The following is a 19,348-nucleotide window of genomic DNA, read 5'->3' on the forward strand; positions in this document are numbered from 1 at the left end:
GCATGATTTTAATCCATGACGGCGTAGTGTGTTACTAATGGTTTTCTTTGAGACTGTGGTCCCAGCTCTCTTCAGGTCATTGACCAGGTCCTGCCGTGTAGTTCTGGGCTGATCCCTCACCTTCCACATGATCATTGATGCCCCACGAGGTGAAATCTTGCATGGAGCCCCAGACCGAGTGTGATTGACCGTCATCTTGAACTTCTTCCATTTTCTAATAATTGTGCCAACAGTTGTTTCCTTCTCACCAAGCTGCTTGCCTATTGTCCTGTAGCCCATCCCAGCCTTGTGCAGGTCTACAATTTTATCCCTGATGTCCTTACACAGCTCTCTGGTCTTGGCCATTGTGGAGAGGTTGGAATCTGTTTGATTGAGTGTGTGGACAGGTGTCTTTTATACAGGTAACGAGTTCAAACAGGTGCAGTTAATACAGGTAATGAGTGGAGAACAGGAGGGCTTCTTAAAGAAAAACTAACAGGTCTGTGAGAGCCGGAATTCTTACTGGTTGGTAGGTGATCAAATACTTATGTCATGCAATAAAATGCAAATTAATTATTTAAAAATCATACAATGTGATTTTCTGGATTTTTGTTTTAGATTCCGTCTCTCACAGTTGAAGTGTACCTATGATAAAAATTACAGACCTCTACATGCTTTGTAAGTAGGAAAACCTGCAAAATCGGCAGTGTATCAAATACTTGTTCTCCCCACTGTATATTATATATACATAAGTATATATACAGTGGGGAGAACAAGTATTTGATACACTGCCGATTTTGCAGGTTTTCCTACTTACAAAGCATGTAGAGGTCTGTAATTTTTATCATAGGTACACTTCAACTGTGAGATACGGAATCCAGAAAATCACATTGTATGATTTTTAAGTAATTAATTTGCATTTTATTGCATGACATAAGTATTTGATCACCTACCAACCAGTAAGAATTCCGGCTCTCACAGACCTGTTAGTTCTTCTTTAAGAAGCCCTCCTGTTCTCTACTCATTACCTGTATTAACTGCACCTGTTTGAACTCGTTACCTGTATAAAAGACACCTGTCCACACACTCAATCAAACAGACTCCAACCTCTCCACAATGGCCAAGACCAGAGAGCTGTGTACGGACATCAGGGATAAAATTGTAGACCTGCACAAGGCTGGGATGGGCTACAGGACAATAGGCAAGCAGCTTGGTGAGAAGGCAACAACTATTGGCGCAATTATTAGCAAATGGAAGAAGTTCAAGATGACGGTCAATCACCCTCGGTCTGGGGCTCCATGCAAGATCTCACCTCGTGGGGCATCAATGATCATGAGGAAGGTGAGGGATCAGGCCAGAACTGGACCACGGCAGGACCTGGTCAATGACCTGAAGAGAGCTGGGACCACAGTCTCAAAGAAAACCATTAGTAACACACTACGCCGTCATGGATTAAAGTCCTGCAGCGCACGCAAGGTTCCCCTGCTCAAGCCAGCGCATGTCCAGGCCCGTCTGAAGTTTGCCAATGACCATCTGGATGATCCAGAGGAGGAATGGGAGAAGGTCATGTGGTCTGATGAGACAAAAATAGAGCTTTTTGGTCTAAACTCCACTCGCCGTGTTTGGAGGAAGAAGAAGGATGAGTACAACCCCAAGAACACCATCCCAACCGTGAAGCATGGAGGTGGAAACATCATTCTTTGGGGATGTTTTTCTGCAAAGGGGACAGGACGACTGCACCGTATTGAGGGGAGGATGGATGGGGCCATGTATCGCGAGATCTTGGCCAACAACCTCCTTCCCTCAGTAAGAGCATTGAAGATGGGTCGTGGCTGGGTCTTCCAGCATGACAACGACCCGAAACACACAGCCAGGGCAACTAAGGAGTGGCTCCGTAAGAAGCATCTCAAGGTCCTGGAGTGGCCTCCAGACCAGTCTCCAGACCTGAACCCAATAGAAAATCTTTGGAGGGAGCTGAAAGTCCGTATTGCCCAGCGACAGCCCTGAAACCTGAAGGATCTGGAGAAGGTCTGTATGGAGGAGTGGGCCAAAATCCCTGCTGCAGTGTGTGCAAACCTGGTCAAGAACTACAGGAAACGTATGATCTCTGTAATTGCAAACATGATTTCTGATTTCTGTACCAAATATTAAGTTCTGCTTTTCTGATGTATCAAATACTTATGTCATGCAATAAAATGCAAATTAATTACTTAAAAATCATACAATGTGATTTTCTGGATTTTTGTTTTAGGTTCCGTCTCTCACAGTTGAAGTGTACCTATGATAAAAAATGACAGACCTCTACATGCTTTGTAAGTAGGAAAACCTGCAAAATCGGCAGTGTATCAAATACTTGTTCTCCCCACTGTATGTATGTGTGTATGTATCCATGTGTGTATGTATATGTATGAATGTTTGTACTGCATGTATACATAATATATTTGTCATGTGAAAGCTGTATATAAAAGTACCATGCATGTAGTATGTAAAATGTAGTATGTAACATGTAAAATGTATGTATATGGAACAAAAAAAGCTGTAAAAATAGTTTTTACCTTAGGGACATGAATAAAATCAGCTACAACCTTAATTATATAATGGTAAAAGCACAGTGCAACCTAGGGCAATATAATGTCACTTAATATACGCTTTTATCCAAAGGAAAAGAGAGAAACTCTCCGGAGGTGACAACCATATGTGACAACCAGCTGTGATTTGCAGAAACGGGATGTTGGGGTAGGAACAGTGTAAATTCAGTGCTACTGGAACGCATGTACGGATGTGGTACATGGAGGCATACAACAGACACTCTCAGATTCAAGAGGTGGTCTGAGGCAGCCTGTAAGACCTCACTGCAATCCTGTGTTGTGTTCATTAGGGCAATTCCGCAGTAGCAGAGTGATGCTGAGACTCGGCAGCGGAGTTGTACTTTAAAATGTATATCCAACCAAAAAAACAATGATTGCAAAGTTAAAACAGACAATACAACTCTATGCACAAGGACTACTTATAACAATTTTCCACTGAACATGAAGAACAGTGCTGATGCAAAGTTTGGTAACAGAACGACGCCACAAACAGCACAAACCGTCATTCTGTGTGTTTAACTTTGCAATCATTGGTTTTTGTTGGATATACTGTACATTTTAAAGGGAAAAATCGGAGTCTCAGCATAACTCTGTTCCTGTGGAATTGCCCTACACTGGACAAGTACAAAAAGTTTTATTACGTTTGGTGCCAATTGAAGACGACCTAGATAGAACAAAACAAACTACACATGGAAGGCAGCCAACATTTACTCTATAGACATTTCTGCCTTCTCATTATCTCATCCCTGGTCCAACATATCACACGCACACTTGCTTATCTTTGTTTGATAAACACACAGGGCCACTAGAGTTACGCACTGCTGTAGAGATTTTGGCATGGAATGAGTGAAACAGGGGAGGTAAGACAGAGGCCCACACAAAGGCAGGATGCGCTCGGTCTCTCCTCCCTCTTCCCTACTTTTTTTAGCTCTCTTCCCTCTCTCCTCTCTTTGTTCCCTCTGAAATTAGATATCGGTGGGGCTCGGTGTCAATACACGTCAGGGCCAGGGACCCAACAGCCAATAAATCAAAGGAGTAAATTGGAAAGTAGTGCTCCTCTTTACCTCTCAAACACAAGCCTTCCCAGGCCTGTCATCACCTGAGTCTTTTCTTTCTTTCTTTCGCTCTGAAGAAGTAAAAGAAAAAAGAACATCTGGCGCTATTACACTCTCAAGCACCGGCTTGTTGCGCAACCCTGCTGTTATTGACAACAAACAGCAGTGGAGACGCTGGTACACCGAAACACACGCGACTGACGAGTCCCACAACGTTAAAGATCATCTTACAATATAAACTCAGCAAAAAAAGAAACGTCCCTTTTTTCAGGACCCTGTCTTTCAAAGATCATTTGTAAAAATCCAAATAACTTCACAGACCTTCATTGTAGAGGGTTTAAACACTGTTTCCCATGCTTGTTCAATGAACCATAAACAATGAATGAACATGCACCTGTGGAACGGTCGTTAAGACACTAACAGCTTACAGACGGTAGGCAATTAAGGTCACAGTTATGAAAACTTAGGACACTTAAAAGAGGCCTTTCTACTGCCTCTGAAAAACACCAAAAGAAAGATGCCCAGGGTCCCTCATCTGCGTGAACGTGTCTTGGGCATGCTGCAAGGAGGCATGAGGACTGCAGATGTGGCCAGGGCAATAAATTGCAATGTCCATACTGTGAGACGCCTAAGACAGTGCTACAGGGAGACGGGACGGACAGCTGATCGTCCTCGCAGTGGCAGACCATGTGTAACAACACCTGCACAGGATCGGTACATCCGAACATCACACCTGCGGGACAGGTACAGGATGGCATCAACAACTGACCGAGTTACACCAGGAACGCACAATCCCTCCATCAGTGCTCAAACTGTCCGCAATAGGCTGAAAGAGGATGGACTGAGAGCTTGTAGGCCTGTTGTAAGGCAGGTCATCACCAGACATCACCGGCAACAACAGCGCCTATGGGCACAAACCCACCATCGCTGGCCCAGACAGGACTGGCAAAAAGTGCTCTTCACTGATGAGTTTCGGCTTTGTCTCACCAGGGGTGATGGTCGTATTCGCGTTTATCGTCAAAGGAATGAGCGTTACACCGAGGCCTGTACTCTGGAGCAGGATCGATTTGGAGGTGGATTTGGAGGTCTGTCATGTTCTGGGGTGAGCTGGTTGTCATTTCAGGCAATCTCAACGCTGTGCGTTACAGGGAAGATATCCTCTTCCCTCATGTGGTACCCTTCCAACAGGCTCGTCCTGACATGACCCTCCAGCATGACAATGCCACCAGCCATACTGCTCGTTCCGTGCGTGATTTCCTACAAGACAGGAATGTTAGTGTTCTGCCATGGCCAGCGAAGAGCCCAGATCTCAATCCCATTGAGCATGTCTGAGACCTGTTGGATCGGAGGGTGAGGGCTAGTGCCATTCCCCCTAGAAATGTCTGTGAACTTGCAGGTGCCTTGGTGGAAGAGTGGGGTATCATCTCACAGCAAGGACAGGCAAATCTGGTGCATTCCATGAGAAGGAGATGCACAGCAGTACTTAATGAAGCTGGTGGCCACACCAGATACTGTTACTTTTGATTTTGACCCCCCCTTTGTTCAGGGACACATTATTCAATTTCTGTTCGTCACATGTCTGTGGAACTTGTTCAGTTTAAGTCTCAGTTGATGAATATTGTTATGTTCATGCAAATATTTACACATGTTAAGTTTGCCGAAAATAAACGTAGTTGACAGTGAGAGGACATTTCCTTTTTTTTTTACTGAGTTTAGATGTCAAAATCAAGCTTATAGTCACATTTATTAGCCAACACTGGTGGTAGCGATTCCTGTCCTACTCCTTATCAGATAAAATAGAAGATTCGTCATTCCTTTACAGATATACGACATATGCGTATAGCTCTGACAAGGGAGAGACTTCCAAGATGAAGACCTTCCTCTTAGTCAGTGATCGAGGTCAAAGGTCCTTGGAAGAAGATGTAGGTGGGGGGAGACGCCACGACAGACAGACATCCTGTCAAGATAGGGAACAGAGAGGCTATCTAAGATCAGACAGAGCCATAGTTAGCATATATATATGTGTGTGGGGTCAGAGTTGGATGGATATGAGGGAAGTTCCCACAGGGTGCTGCATCTGCCCGGCTGCTTGTCTGCCTCTGCGGCCCAACGGAGAGCCCCAGACGAGGCGCCCAGGGGCGCATGGCCCTCAGATGCATAGGAGCAGGTTATAGCCCTCTTTGAGATTAACCTCTGTGCCACCTCCAATGTCTCGTCTAGGTGCCTCTGGGAGACTAATAAGAAATAATGAGGTCATCAGATCTGGCAGGAATCTGATGAAAGGAAGGCTCAATGTTCTTCTTGAGGCTTAAAACACATGATCTCCTCTTGGCCTTGTTTCTCAGTTAACTCAATATCAAATAATTTCTGGGTAACAATTAAGTAACGTACTGTGATTGTTTTGAATTAGAATGGTCAAAAAGAAAAAGAAATAGCTTCTTAGTAAAGTGCAATTTCTCAAGCAAGAACATTGTTAGGACTGTCTGGGAGTGGGGAGGGGAAAACTGAAAACTAGTTGTTATTGGCAGAGAGGTTTGGAACTCTCTTTCTTATTGTTCTATTAGGACAAAACGCCAACCCACCAAAACAGGCAGAAATTTCAGGTGGTCTTTTGAAACAGCTCTTACACTAAAAGGGCATTATTATAGTTTTCACAATTTCACAGTATTTTTCCAACAACATAATGTGGAAATATACTGAAAAACACAGCAAATCTAGTTTTTGACTGCACTGGACCACTAATACAATATTATTTTTTTTAAACTAGATGTTTCTGTTAAAATAGGAATTCAAAGCCACCGAGTATAGACAGTGGCTGAGCTGAGGGGTCAACATCTTTTAAAGGAAAGGCATGGTTGCACTTGTATGAATGTGACTGTTTCCATTTTTTTGTTTTTTCAGTTTGTGGTATTCATGTCAACTGCATTTGGAGTTGATTTACGGCGCTTTAAAAGCGTGATCTAATCCTGCGAAATCTAGCTGGCAGCGACTCTCCCCTCTCTCTCTGCTGTGGTCTGGATCGAAAATCTGCCAATTTGATCAGGGACACTCAAAGCAACTGTTAATTTCAGAGGTGTTCTGTGTGAGATTGGGTTGACACGGGACAAATGCCATCACTTGATTTATCTATATGAATATTCATGTTAAAAAAAAACTGTAAATCATTTTTCAAAAGATGGAGAATATGTTGTGAGGCCAGAAAGGGCCTTTCTTGTAAGCTATGGGGGTTAGGTTGTCAAGCCAATCATCAGTCTAATGAAAAGTCTTCCAGGATGCTAACCAGGCCTGCTGTTGAACAGGCAGGCAGCGGCAGTGTCCATGTCCATGATCAGACAGAAAGAAGCTCTGGCAGTGAAGCAGGGGAAAACAAACCCCATTTTTCCAGCCTTACTCTCCAAGCGTGTCTGAGGGAAGCAGCTAGCCTAGTACTAGCCTAATAGCGCTTTGACCTACTCTGTAAAATCAGAAGGTTTGGCTGACATTTAACCCTTGGTTTGCTAGCTGCCACCCAGCCATGTTATGTGGATTGATGGATGGCAGGAGTTCATGGCACAGGACAAGGCTGCATGTTCTCCCCTCTGACATTCTCTTTTCTTTCCACGTGGATGCTCTTCAACACCCTGGCATGGGGCTGCTGGGCGAGACGGTGCCGGTGTTCCTGTCAGTCAGAATGGGCCAGTGGAGAAGAGACACGACAGGCCTGTCAGTTGGTTGTGTCCATTGTGTTGTCTCGCAGTGTGTCTAAACTGTGGTTTGTAAAAGCTGTGGCGATTAACTGTCCCTTGGTAAGGTGCAAAGGTCAAAAGCAAATGGTCTTTTTCTGGTTAAAATGTGCAATGGAAATACACATAGGAAGACAGAGATGCAGAGTAGCCTGTTTCTGTCTGTGCTGCCAAGGTAGCTCATGGTATTGTGAGTTTGCTCCTTTACAGAGCTTCATACTTCGGTACTCAATTGGCCCGGAGAACTGACGTGTGGCTACTGTCCACCTCAGAATCCACCAAACTCCCGTGATGCACTTTAAAAATGAACAATCTTACAAAGGTGTAACCAAATCATCCAAAACTCTGGCATTGAAATAAATACATAAAAGGGTCCAAACCAGAAACAAAAAGCAACAATGATATTCCGTAACCAATTTTTAGTACGAGAGAGGCAATAAAATAAAATCAGAAATGGAGTTTTAAAAATCACCTCGGACAAGGGGAGTCTCAAGTGGCATATATACTGGCACTGGATGAGCTGTGATATTTGAACCACACTTCCAGAATATTGGCCATATCTATGACCTCAGCTTGACAGGGTTTTCATCCTGGCAGGGGAATGCTCGTTGCTGGGGTTTCTGTGAGCATTACAGCATGCTGTGACTGAGGGAGAGCTGTGGCTGAGGGAGGTGTGTGTGTGTGTGTGTGTGTGTGTGTGTGTGTGTGTGTGTGTGTGTGTGTGTGTGTGTGTGTGTGTGTGTATGCATGCACGAGTGCGTGTGGCTAAGGGACGGCTGTGGCTGTGTGTGTTCTGTGTGTTTGTTGAAGGGGGTGCACATAGGGACAGCCTATGCCAGACTTCAAGCCTTGTCCACCAGGATACCCTCCAAACCTCTTCCCCCCCAACCACCTCAGCAGTGTTTAAAACCATTATACAGCCCCTGGGAGGAAGTTTTGCTCGGTGTATTACTCTCATGCTGTCCCTGTCAACACTTTCCCTCCCGTTAAACTCAGCACACAGTTATCCACCATTCACCCGCTCCTCCTAATATTTTAAACCCATATGAAAATACAGTTGATGCCTGATACAGTCTATGCCATAGCTTGGGAATTAAATAATGATATAAAAGCCTGCGTTAAGCCTAAAGCATGCAGATAGATGTCCCAGGCAAGTAGACAGATTAGTTTGCATTAGCACTGGTGCAACTGCCACAAACTTACACAGAGTTTGCTGACTTACACATCCCTTACAGTAGATACGTGCACTTATCAGGACTGGGCTGTATATAAACCATATGTGAATATCTACCCTTACAAATGTCCCTGGTAGAGGTGGAGGTTGACATAGAGACAGAAGAGCAGTATTAGTCTGTTGAGCTGATAAGTGCCTCCATGACTGCAGCTGTTATGGAGTTATGGATCATATCTAACTCTTCACCATTAGCTGCTGAAAGGTGTGTGTTTGTGTATGTGTGTATGTGTGCATGTGAGAGCGAGAGAGAGAGAGAGCGAGAGCGAGAGAGGTGTAAAACGCAGACGGAATCACGTAAGCCAGACATTAAAACGGAATTCCGTAATATTCAAACATTTATTGAACTTAGTAGGAAATTAACTACATTGATTAGACTTATAGAAAATGCATCAGTGATTTGTATTTTCCTGCAACTTTCTGAAACGGCACAGGAATGCCCTCGTCTGTGTGGTGTATACAGTGTGCGTATATCTAGTCTACACTTTGGGTAGCTGTTAGCGTTAATGCTAATGATAACCGTCTGCTGGTAGATGGAAAGGCTTTCACCAAAACCTTCTAAACAAAATGTTAACTATAAAGTAGCCTATGCTCACCTGGCAGAATGATATCATGATGATTTGCATCAATCCAGTAGCCATTTGTTTGCTAACTCTGCAATCACATGAGCGCTACAGAAACACTGCTGACCAAACAAAGTCTCTGGCTGGTGCTCACTTGCATTAAAGGGTAACTACACCAAAAGTTCAATAATTCTTAGATTTTTCCCAGACCTCAAAAGTGTTCTCCTGGTGTGGTAAATTATTGCTATGGACTTGGAACATCCAGTTTTGTGTGTTTCCTATTAAAAAAAGAGCGATTTTGAGAGCAAAAACCTAAAAACTGAAACCATGAAAAACTAAACGGAGAAAACGGAATTTGAGAAAAAAACAACACGGAATCACCCTCTCTCTTTTAAATTCAGCCACTGGCTGGTTCAGTTGCCTGGTTAGCTTCAGTCACCTAGTCTTACTGTACATTGGCGCACAGGTTAAAGTGTGTGGCTACACTCTTTCTTCTCCTAATGCCAAGCTGTCAAGTGGCGGCTGAAAGAGAGTGAGGAACTTAGCCATGGGGTTCCAGCCTCATCACGGCTGGGCCTGGAAGTGAGTGTGTAAACCTCTCTCTCTCCCGTGTGGCTTTGGTTTCCCTTTACCCAGGCAGTCCACAAAACAGTCTTGAATGAGATAAGATCACACAGACAAACTCTGGTGTAATAATAAGCAGCTACTCCTTAAGTGATTTCAGAGGCTGTTTTGAAAGACCATGATAACAGAGACGTAATGCCACGTTCCAGGCCTCTTAGAGAGCAGGGGCAGGCACTGGCTCTGGGTCTGGGGCACTGGTGGTGGGGAGGAACCCCGGTGTCTTTGAGCTCAGGAGGAGAATCCAGCTGCCTTGTCAGCCCACAAATCGTTCCCAGTGACCCGACAATTAGCTTCGTAGAGCCGACCTGATAGAACGTCCCGTTATGGCCGACAGACCCAAACTGTTTATTGGAAATTACATAAAGAGTGCAACTTAAGGAGGAAGGTCAAATGCGAAGTGGGATTACAAAGTTACGACTCCAATTGCGATCACATCAAAGTAGGCCTGACCGCCGAGATCTAATGCTACTTGACAATGGTAAGATTTTTGTTCTGGGAGCAGTTTGTTCTGAAAAGGACTCAGATTACCTTGCCACGCGTTGATGCCGCACGTCGGTAACACTTAAAATCAAACGCAGGACAGAGAGACGGTGTGGTGAGGGATGGGGAATAATTACTATCCGCTGAAGAACAAAATGTCTTTCTCCTCTGATTTTCCCTGACTTGTGAAGATAGGCTGAAATGACTGCAGGCCCTTCCTTCTCCCCTTTTATTGTGGGGAATGGAGAGATGAGCATGTGTGTGCAGGGGGAGCGGGTGTCTCAGCGAGGGTGAAAATCCAATTGATACCAGCAGTTTACGACAAGCCAGGCATTTCAGTCGTCAATCGGCTCAATTTTTCTGACTGACAAAACCAGCGGACGAATTTGCATGGAGGTTTGGAGAGAGCGAGCGAGTGAGTAAGCAGCAAAATGTTTTTTCCTCCGGTGTCTGCTGCGCGTCTGGATTATTGGGCCTAGAGGTCCTGACACGCTCCTCTGGGGCCTCATTTCAGCATGTCTGTCAGGAGTTTGGCTAACAGAACCCAATGGGTTCAAGTTCTTTCTCAGTTTTCACATGAAACACTCAGCCAACACCACAGGCTCTCTCTAAACCTATAAAGCCTGCCTCTCTCAAGCCAGACTCCATGTTAAAATAAGGTTATGAGACGGGGGCGCAGCCTGGTCCAATAGGAGAGGAGAGGGATACATTTAATTAATTGGATTTTGTAATATTATTGTTATTATTATTTATATATATTTTTTGGGTTTTAATTTTTCCCCTTTCAGTTTTTAATATAGAAAACATAATTAAAAAGATCTGTGTCTAAATTTGTTGTCTGTTTTAGGTGGCCATGGGACCAAAACAATTCTGATATCGAATACAGCTGACTACACACAGAAAACACATTGAACACATGAGCACATAAAGCCCACACAAAATTATATACATTTATACTATTGACATCGATGAATGGAAATATCTAATATTATTTATGTTTTTTCCTTACATCATCATCATCAGGATTGTTCTTCCTCAGAATGACATCATCCAGCCCTCTGCGAGTGCCTTCACCTATTCCACTCGCTTTAATCTGCACATTGCGGCGTTCTGTTAGTGAAAAGTCTACAAACTATTGCTAAGCGTTACTAATCTTCCATAAAACAAAGCACCAAGGTATACCCAGAACTTGAATAACAGCCCATTTAAGTATGTCTGAATATCCTCCCTAGCCTTCGTTCCGAAGCCCGTCCACAACACGCTCTAACAACCCTCTAAATGTTCACCAAGCGGGACTGTTGGTTGAGAAGCTGGATTAATCAGACATCTACAGCCTCAGATCCTCAGATCCCACATCCAGGCCTATACTGGTCGCCACTGGAGGAAAGGCCCTCCTTAATAAAGTCTTGTCTCGGCACTAACATCCACCTGTGTTAATGGTTCAGCCGTTCAAAATGTGAAGCGTGTGTGTCTCCCTCTTCCCTGCATAAGGAGCACGTAACGAGACAATAAATCATGTGACGAGAGAGAGGAGAGAGGAGATAGAAAAGAGAGAGCAGGGGATGGAGGGATGAAGGAGGGAGGCCTTACGGGAGCACGTGTTGATCTCAGGAGCTCGAATGCCAAAGTATCCCGCCGGACATGCGTGGAGACACTCGCCGTACTGCCTCATCCTCTCCCGCCGCAGGAACAGGAAGAGCTTGGGCTGGCAGTTCACGCAGCCATTGTCCTTGGAGCACACCGAGCAGCCCTTGCAGATGGGGTACACTCCATAGCTAGCTGCAGGAGAGAGACGAGAGACAGAAGGCACAAACAGGAAGTGTGATTAGTTTCAACTACATGTAAAGCAATCCAATCAAGCAATCAATCAATCAGTCGATCAAATTTCTTATAAAACATTTTTACATCAGCAGTGGTCACAAAGTGCCTTACAGGAACTCAGTTTAGACCCCAAAAAGCAGGGAGAAGCACAGTGGCAGGGGAAAAAAAACCTAGAACAATGTTTGAGTTTGAGTGTGGAGTACAGGCACCGTCAGTATGAATGAAAACTGCCTTTGATAGTATGTTCCACTGTAACTACTGTAACTAACATGTGGTAGTGCAGCTGAGTTCACTGGGCCTAACAACAACATGTTCCTGTCACGGTGGTAAGACAGAACTGTGGATGGCCTCAGAGCTGAGGACAAAGATACACTTGAGGCAACAGACTAAACCAGAAGAAAAAGTCCGCAGTTGAAAAGTCCATCACACAATATAAGCCAAACAATAGTAACAGATAAGTAACAAAGATATTCTCTAATTTGTCGGAAATCCGTCTGATTCGGCAATTTGTCATTCGTGCAAACTTTGGATCCCCTCTGCAACTTTGAATACTGATTGGTTTTGAATGTGAATATTGCATTAATTCCGGTCAGAACTGGCCCTTCTAAGAATTGTATTGACGCCGTGTTGAGACAGCCGATGAAAGCCCCAAACCACATTGACTATGGGCCCGGATCGAGTTGCCGGCGGAGGACAAAGGAGCCAGTAACAGCCAGTCCATTCCACAATAAGCGTCTCTTAATATAAACTCCTTAGCGATCCCGTTTACAAGAAAATGTCCTTGGGCGAGCACAATAGCTGCAAACGCGAGACACTGCTATCGATCGGAGCCAAGTTTTAAATATCACAGGCAGATATAGGGTAACAGCTCCCACCGACTGGGCAACCTACCACAGTGCATAATAAAACAACATAGAGGATAAGTCAACTGTGGGAGACTGAACAGAGCATGTTTCTCCATTGGCCATGAATTCGCATATTACATTTCTCCAACCCGTTTAAAGACAACAAGAAATTGCTAAGTGGAACTATAACAGCAGTTTGTAATCGTGTGAGAAGCAGCAGCAAGGAGATGTCAGTGTTTGACATGGGGTTCACTCTAACCCACAGTGTTGAAGACTGAAGCAGAGTACTGAGGATTTACAGAGAAGACCCGCCTGGCAGACTACACACACACACACACACACACATCTGTGTTGGGGAGTGGCGAGATGGAGAGAGTAGAGACACTGAGATTTCGTGTTAATCAGAGTGTGTCTGTGATCGTCTCCAGGGATTAAGTTCACCCCGACACCTTGTCGATCACGTCCAGATTAGCACCCAATGTACTCCGTGGCCTATTCATCACTGATTGCTCATCTCCATACTGCACAACTACTCACTCAGCAACGAACAGAGACCTCAATACGTCAGACAGATAGCACATTTCAAGATATTTCCCGAACTGGGAGAAGATCGGATTCATTGCCGACACGTACTGTAACATCCAAATCTAAACAGGCCGTCCTCTTTTTCTTCTTTCGCTTCAGGACGTTAAAACCCAACCTGCTTCTGTGTACTCTGACGGAGAAATGATATGGGAAGTTGATGTCATTTTCAAAGATAACGTAATGATATTCTTGAGTATTGATATTCTTGGACAATATACAGCGAGCTCCAAAAGTCTTGGGACAGTGACAATTGTGTTGTTTATTTGACTCTGTACTTTAACACTTTGGATTTGAAATGACACAATGACTATGAGGTTAAAGTGTAGACTGTCACCTTTAATTTGAAGGTATTCATCCATATTAGGTGAACCGTTTAGAAATTACAGCACTTTGTGTACATAGTCCCCCCATTTTAGGGGACCAAAAGTATTGGGATACATTCACTTATTGGTGTATTAAAGTAGTCAAAAGTTTAGTATTTGGTCCCATATTCCTAGCACACAATGATTACATCAAGCTTCTGACTCCACAAGCTTGTTGGATGCATTTTCTGTTTCTTTTGGTTGTGCTTCAGATTATTTTGTATCCAATAGAAATTAATGGTAAATAATGTATTGTGTCATTTTGGATTCCCCTTTATTGTAAATAAGAAAATATGATGTTTTTTAAACACTTCTACATTAACGTGGATGCTACCATGGTTACGGATAGTCCTGAATGAATCGTGAATAATGATGAGTGAGATACCGTAGTTACAGAAGCACAAACATGCTAACCTCTCACCATTACAATAACAGGGAAGGTTAGCAGTTTTGGAGGGGTAGGATATTTATGCCTCTAACCTTCTCACTCATAATTATTCACAATTCACAATCATGTTAGCATCCACATTCATGTAAAAGCGTTTAGAAACATATTCTATTCTTATTTACGATAAAAGTTACCCCAAAATGACACAATACATTACTTACCATTAATTTATATTGGGCACAAAATAATCTGAAACACAACCAAAACAAACAGCAAATGCATCCAACATTACATTTGTAAAGTCACAAGCTTGATGTAGTCATTGCGTGATAGGAATATGGGAACAAATACTAAACCTTTAATACATATATAAGTGAATTTGTCTCAATACTTTTGGTCCCCTGAAATGGGGGGGGACTATGTGCAAAAAGTGCTGTAATTTCTAAACGGCTCACCTGATATGGATTAAAAATACCCTTAAATTAAAGCTGACAGTCTGCACGTTGACTTCATAGTCATTGTATAATTTCAAATCCAAAGTGCTGGAGTACAGAGACCAAAAATATATATGTGCCACTGTTCCAGTACTTTTGATGCTCACTGTATATCTGGCTTCATGCTGTCAATCTCTCCATAAAGAGAAAATAAACGGGGGTATTTTTCTTCCTCATCGCCTCACACAGCCATACATTAATGTAGAATATACACTCTGGGCATGTTTACATTGACCTGACATCCACTGTAAATTGGCCAAATGTACTCCCCTTTCCCAAACAAACATGATTGCTAACACACAACGTTGAGAGCAGCGGAAACCGGGCTTGGAATGAAGATGAAAATTGTGAGAAGTTAGCGAGTTCATTTCCCACCCATTGGGAGAGAATGGGTTCTGGGTTCTGGGTTCTAACAGTGGCGAATGCGGGGCACTACTATCACAAAGCATGTCCCGATCTTTCGTCATCTGGGCGGGTTAGTTACTCACTTGATCTGACCAGCGGCGCCTCTGGCTCACCTCTTTTCAGTGGTTGATAACTAATATGCCTGCTGCCTTCAATTAGCCGCCATTTAACTGTGCGTTCATTATGCCTGATCACCTCAGCCCACTGGTCAATCAATCAGCGAGAACGTCGTCAGCGAATCGCTTCATCACATCTCTGGCTCATACTCCATGCCTTTCCTCTTTGATCCTGTTTAAATAAAATGTTGCTCGTTGCTAATCTTGCAACACATCCTGATGAAGGATAACAACACTGTTCGGATCCGAAGCAGATCCCACATCCTACAGTTAGATGTTGTTTTTTTTATTGAGCGACGAGCTTAAGGTTTTCTTTACTGACCATAATTGTCACTTGTCTGACCGCTTGCATGACAACGAGTTTCTCACACGACTGGCCTATCTGGGTGATGTTTTTTCTCGCCTGAACGATCTTATTCTAGGATTACAGGGACTCTCCGCAACTATATTCAATGTGCGGGACAAAATTGAGGCTATGATTATGAAATTGGAGGTCTTCTCTGTCTGCATTAACAAGGACAACACACAGGTCTATCCATCATTGTATGATTATTTTTTTTGTGTGCAAATGAACTCAATCTTACGGACAATGTCAAATGTGATATAGCGAAGCACCTGAGTGAGCTGGGTGTGCAAATACGCAGTTACTTTCCCGAAACGGATGACACAAACAACTGGATTCATTATCCCTCTCATGTCCTGCCTCCAGTCCACGTACCAATATCTGAACAAGAGTGCCTCATCAAAATTGCAACAAGCGGTTCTGTGAAAATGTCATTTAATCAGAAGCCACTGCCAGATTTCTGGATTGGGCTGTGCTCAGAGTATCCTGACACTGATGCCCTTTGCAACCACGTACCTATGTGAGAGTGGATTCTCGGCCTTCACTAGCATGAACTAAATACAAGCACAGACTGTGTGTGGGAAATGATTTAAGACTGAGACTCTCTCCAATACATCCCAACATTGCAGAGTTATGTGCATCCTTTCAAGCACATCCTTCTCATTAACCTGTGGTGAGTTATTCACAATTTATGTTTATTTTTTACCTTTCTCTAACTAGGCAAGTCAGTTAAGAACAAATTCTTATTTACAATGACGGCCTAGGAAAAGTGGGTTAACTGCTTTGTTTGGGGGCAGAACGACAGATGTTTACCTTGTCAGCTTGGGGATTCGAACCCAAGGCTCTAACCACTAGGCTACCTGCTGCCCCAACCACTAGGCTACCTGCTGCCCCAAATAAGGTATTATATGTAAGATGGTTAAGTAAAGAGCAAAATTATTATTATTATATTTATTATTTGTGCCCTGGTCCTATAAGAGCTCTTTGTGACTTCCCACGAGCCGGGTTGTGACAAAAACTCACTCATTCTTATGTTTAATAAATGTATTGTATGTGTGTGTGGCAGGCTTACAATGATGGCAAAAAACTACACTTGGGAGTGTGCTGACCCTGGTGCTAGAGGGGGTACGCAGCTGGAGGTTGAATGTTCGAAGGGGTACGGGACTATAAAAGTTTGGGAACCACTGTTCTAGAGGAATATGGCTTCCACCATCACCAGTTCAGTGCATTGTAGACAGAGACACTGTGCCAATGGGGAGATCGATCCATGGCGAAGCGATCAGATAGATATCAAAAGAGAAGCCTCTACTCCCTTAGCTCGCATGCTACAGTGCCTCCAACCGAAACAACAGTGAAAGCCATTCGCCTCTGATGTGTAAACAGCATCTATAGCCATGTTTCCAAGTCACACTAGAGAGGAGACGATCAAAAGTGCATCGGTCTGGAGGAATTTCGGGCTCTGAAAATTACAGCACCATAACATAATTTGGCACCCACGTGCGCTTTTAAACACACAGCGCTGGTATGTTGTGTGAATTTGCAACGCTCTAAGTTATAGGCAGCAGTTGACATTGTACATAAATAGTTTCCCCGAACAGCAGAAACATTTGAAACCAACCAATCAACTACGCAAACCATATTTTGACATGTTCACATGCTAGACTTTTTCACGGCATCTGTAGTAGCTCAGCTCTTTCATTTCATCTTTCATCACCAGAACATAGGCCTAGCCGAAATGGTCATCGTGATATTATGGATGCCATAGAACACCCTGTTTTTTTAACAGTGGAGAGAGAATGTGAGCAGTGAACACACCATTAGAAATGCTACTCCCTCCCCATGATCATCCAACATAGTTTACAGTTTCAACCACAGAATAAATAGGACTTAAAAAACAAAACATCTCCGCAGTCCCCACTTCTGATGGTTATCTAATGATCCCTCTGTGCCTCAAGTATTGTATTTACAAAAACCAGGGCCCCTTTGAACATCACTGGAGAAGACACCACCACAATGGTTCCTCAGCACAGCAAGCTAACCAAGCAGACAAGACAAATATTACAAATCATTTGGAGTGTGACGGTTGTATAGTGAAATGGGACTGACATATAGCTGCTAGTTAATATCGGTCTTCTACTGACACCACATACAGTAGATCATGTGAGAAACCCCTCCGCTGCCACAGACATCTATTTGTTTGCGGTAGTGGGTTTGAGGGTTCTCCTTGTATGTGCCAGTGTGAGATATGCAGTGAGCAATTTACCATATTTCTGAAGTCCTCCACTGTATTGGCAGCCTCAATTCTACTATGCTAAGTTTCTCAACTGAACCAATATATGCTGTGTTTTTGTGTTGCTGGGAAGTCCTGATACGTTTCTACAAATCAATTGCTTGGGTTGAGTAATAATCATTCTTCATTTGACTCTCTCTCTCTGGGCTTCAATGAGACTCCATTTTACAAGCAGTTCTGGTAGAACAAACTTAAACTGATAGGCAACATGTTCCTCCAACAGTGTTCCAGTTGCACTGTCCACTTTGGAGAGAGAGATTCTAGTTCATTCAGGTGAACACAAAGCTTTGGTCCTCCATTCATGCAAAACACAGGCCCATAATGTGAGTTATGACAACATGTTTGGAGGGTAGCGGTTTCATTCAGCAGGGCAGCGGTGCTGTTGTTGGGAGGTTTGTTTTGAAAGCAGCTCAGGAGCAATTAGACCCATGGTGAGATCCAGCAGGAACACAGTCTGTCTCAGGTACGTTTAACGACTCAAACAAGCGTAATGGGTATCACCGGCAGCTGCCAAAGCCCCACATGCAGGCAGGGGAGTTAGCCGGGGCCTGGTCTGAGCCAACCACCTCCTGCCTCTCACGCACCTACCGCTCTCCATGACATCATCAACCACACTGACTCATTATAACTTTCTGCAACTTATAAACCATAATAAGGCAAATTGCAGATCCGTTTTTGGTGTTTCTTTTATGTGAGAACTTTGATTGTTCCCTGTAGGAATCACACACTGAGTCACCCCTCGATCCATCCACCGCCCGGGATGGAAAAGTAAAAGGGAGCACCCCGCCCACATTACTAGGGCTCATTTACTGTTGATCCCATTTGTTGAAGTTGTGTGAGGCAGGGATGTCATGAGAGGGCAGAGGAAGAGGGTTGCCGGGGCCAGGGTCCATTCTCTCTCATCATCAGGCTTTCTTTAAGTGAGTAACTAAAGCTGCTATGCATCAAAACTCACTCAGGGTCTGATTAATGACTAATGTTTCTCCGTAGAGGGGGAAAACCCTTACTCGAACTGTTGTGACTGGGAAGCTTGTGCTAATGATACAGTACAGGGGATTCAGGGTCAAACGCACCAAACATAACACAAGAGGTTATATCCTTATATGTCTCCTTATCTACTCCGGGAGGGCCCTGGTATGTCAATCTAATAACACTAGGATAGCTATATCTCTAGTAGCTAACCAGAGTTTTGAAAGAGTTTACATTACTTTACATGAATGTATGGATTCATTCATATTGGATGCAAACGGCGAGGGAGGATATGGTGCAGGGAAACCTCAGGCCTCATAAGTCACAAAGCCGCAGCCTGGTTAGGAGGTTCTCTCTTCTTATGTGGTGAGAAGAACATTCGCCAACAGAACTATATATGTGGACTTTTCTTCATAGCATCTAGGCGATTATTGTAAAAAAAATTACCCGCAATGATGGTATAAGCTTACTGTTATTCAGTCTAAGAG

General features: G+C 43.7%; 1 protein-coding gene across 1 annotated transcript in view; it reads right to left on the reverse strand.

Moving 5' to 3' along the window:
• Positions 1-19,348, reverse strand: part of LOC139573956 (R-spondin-2-like) — a 75,023-nt gene that overhangs the window by 27,000 nt on the left and 28,675 nt on the right. The window contains exon 2 of the mRNA XM_071397975.1: positions 11,833-12,021. Coding sequence (XP_071254076.1) covers positions 11,833-12,021 — 189 coding nt within the window. The remainder of the gene's footprint in view (positions 1-11,832; positions 12,022-19,348) is intronic.

This window comes from Salvelinus alpinus, chromosome 4 (genome assembly GCF_045679555.1).
Source record: "Salvelinus alpinus chromosome 4, SLU_Salpinus.1, whole genome shotgun sequence".
NCBI lineage: Eukaryota > Metazoa > Chordata > Actinopteri > Salmoniformes > Salmonidae > Salvelinus > Salvelinus alpinus.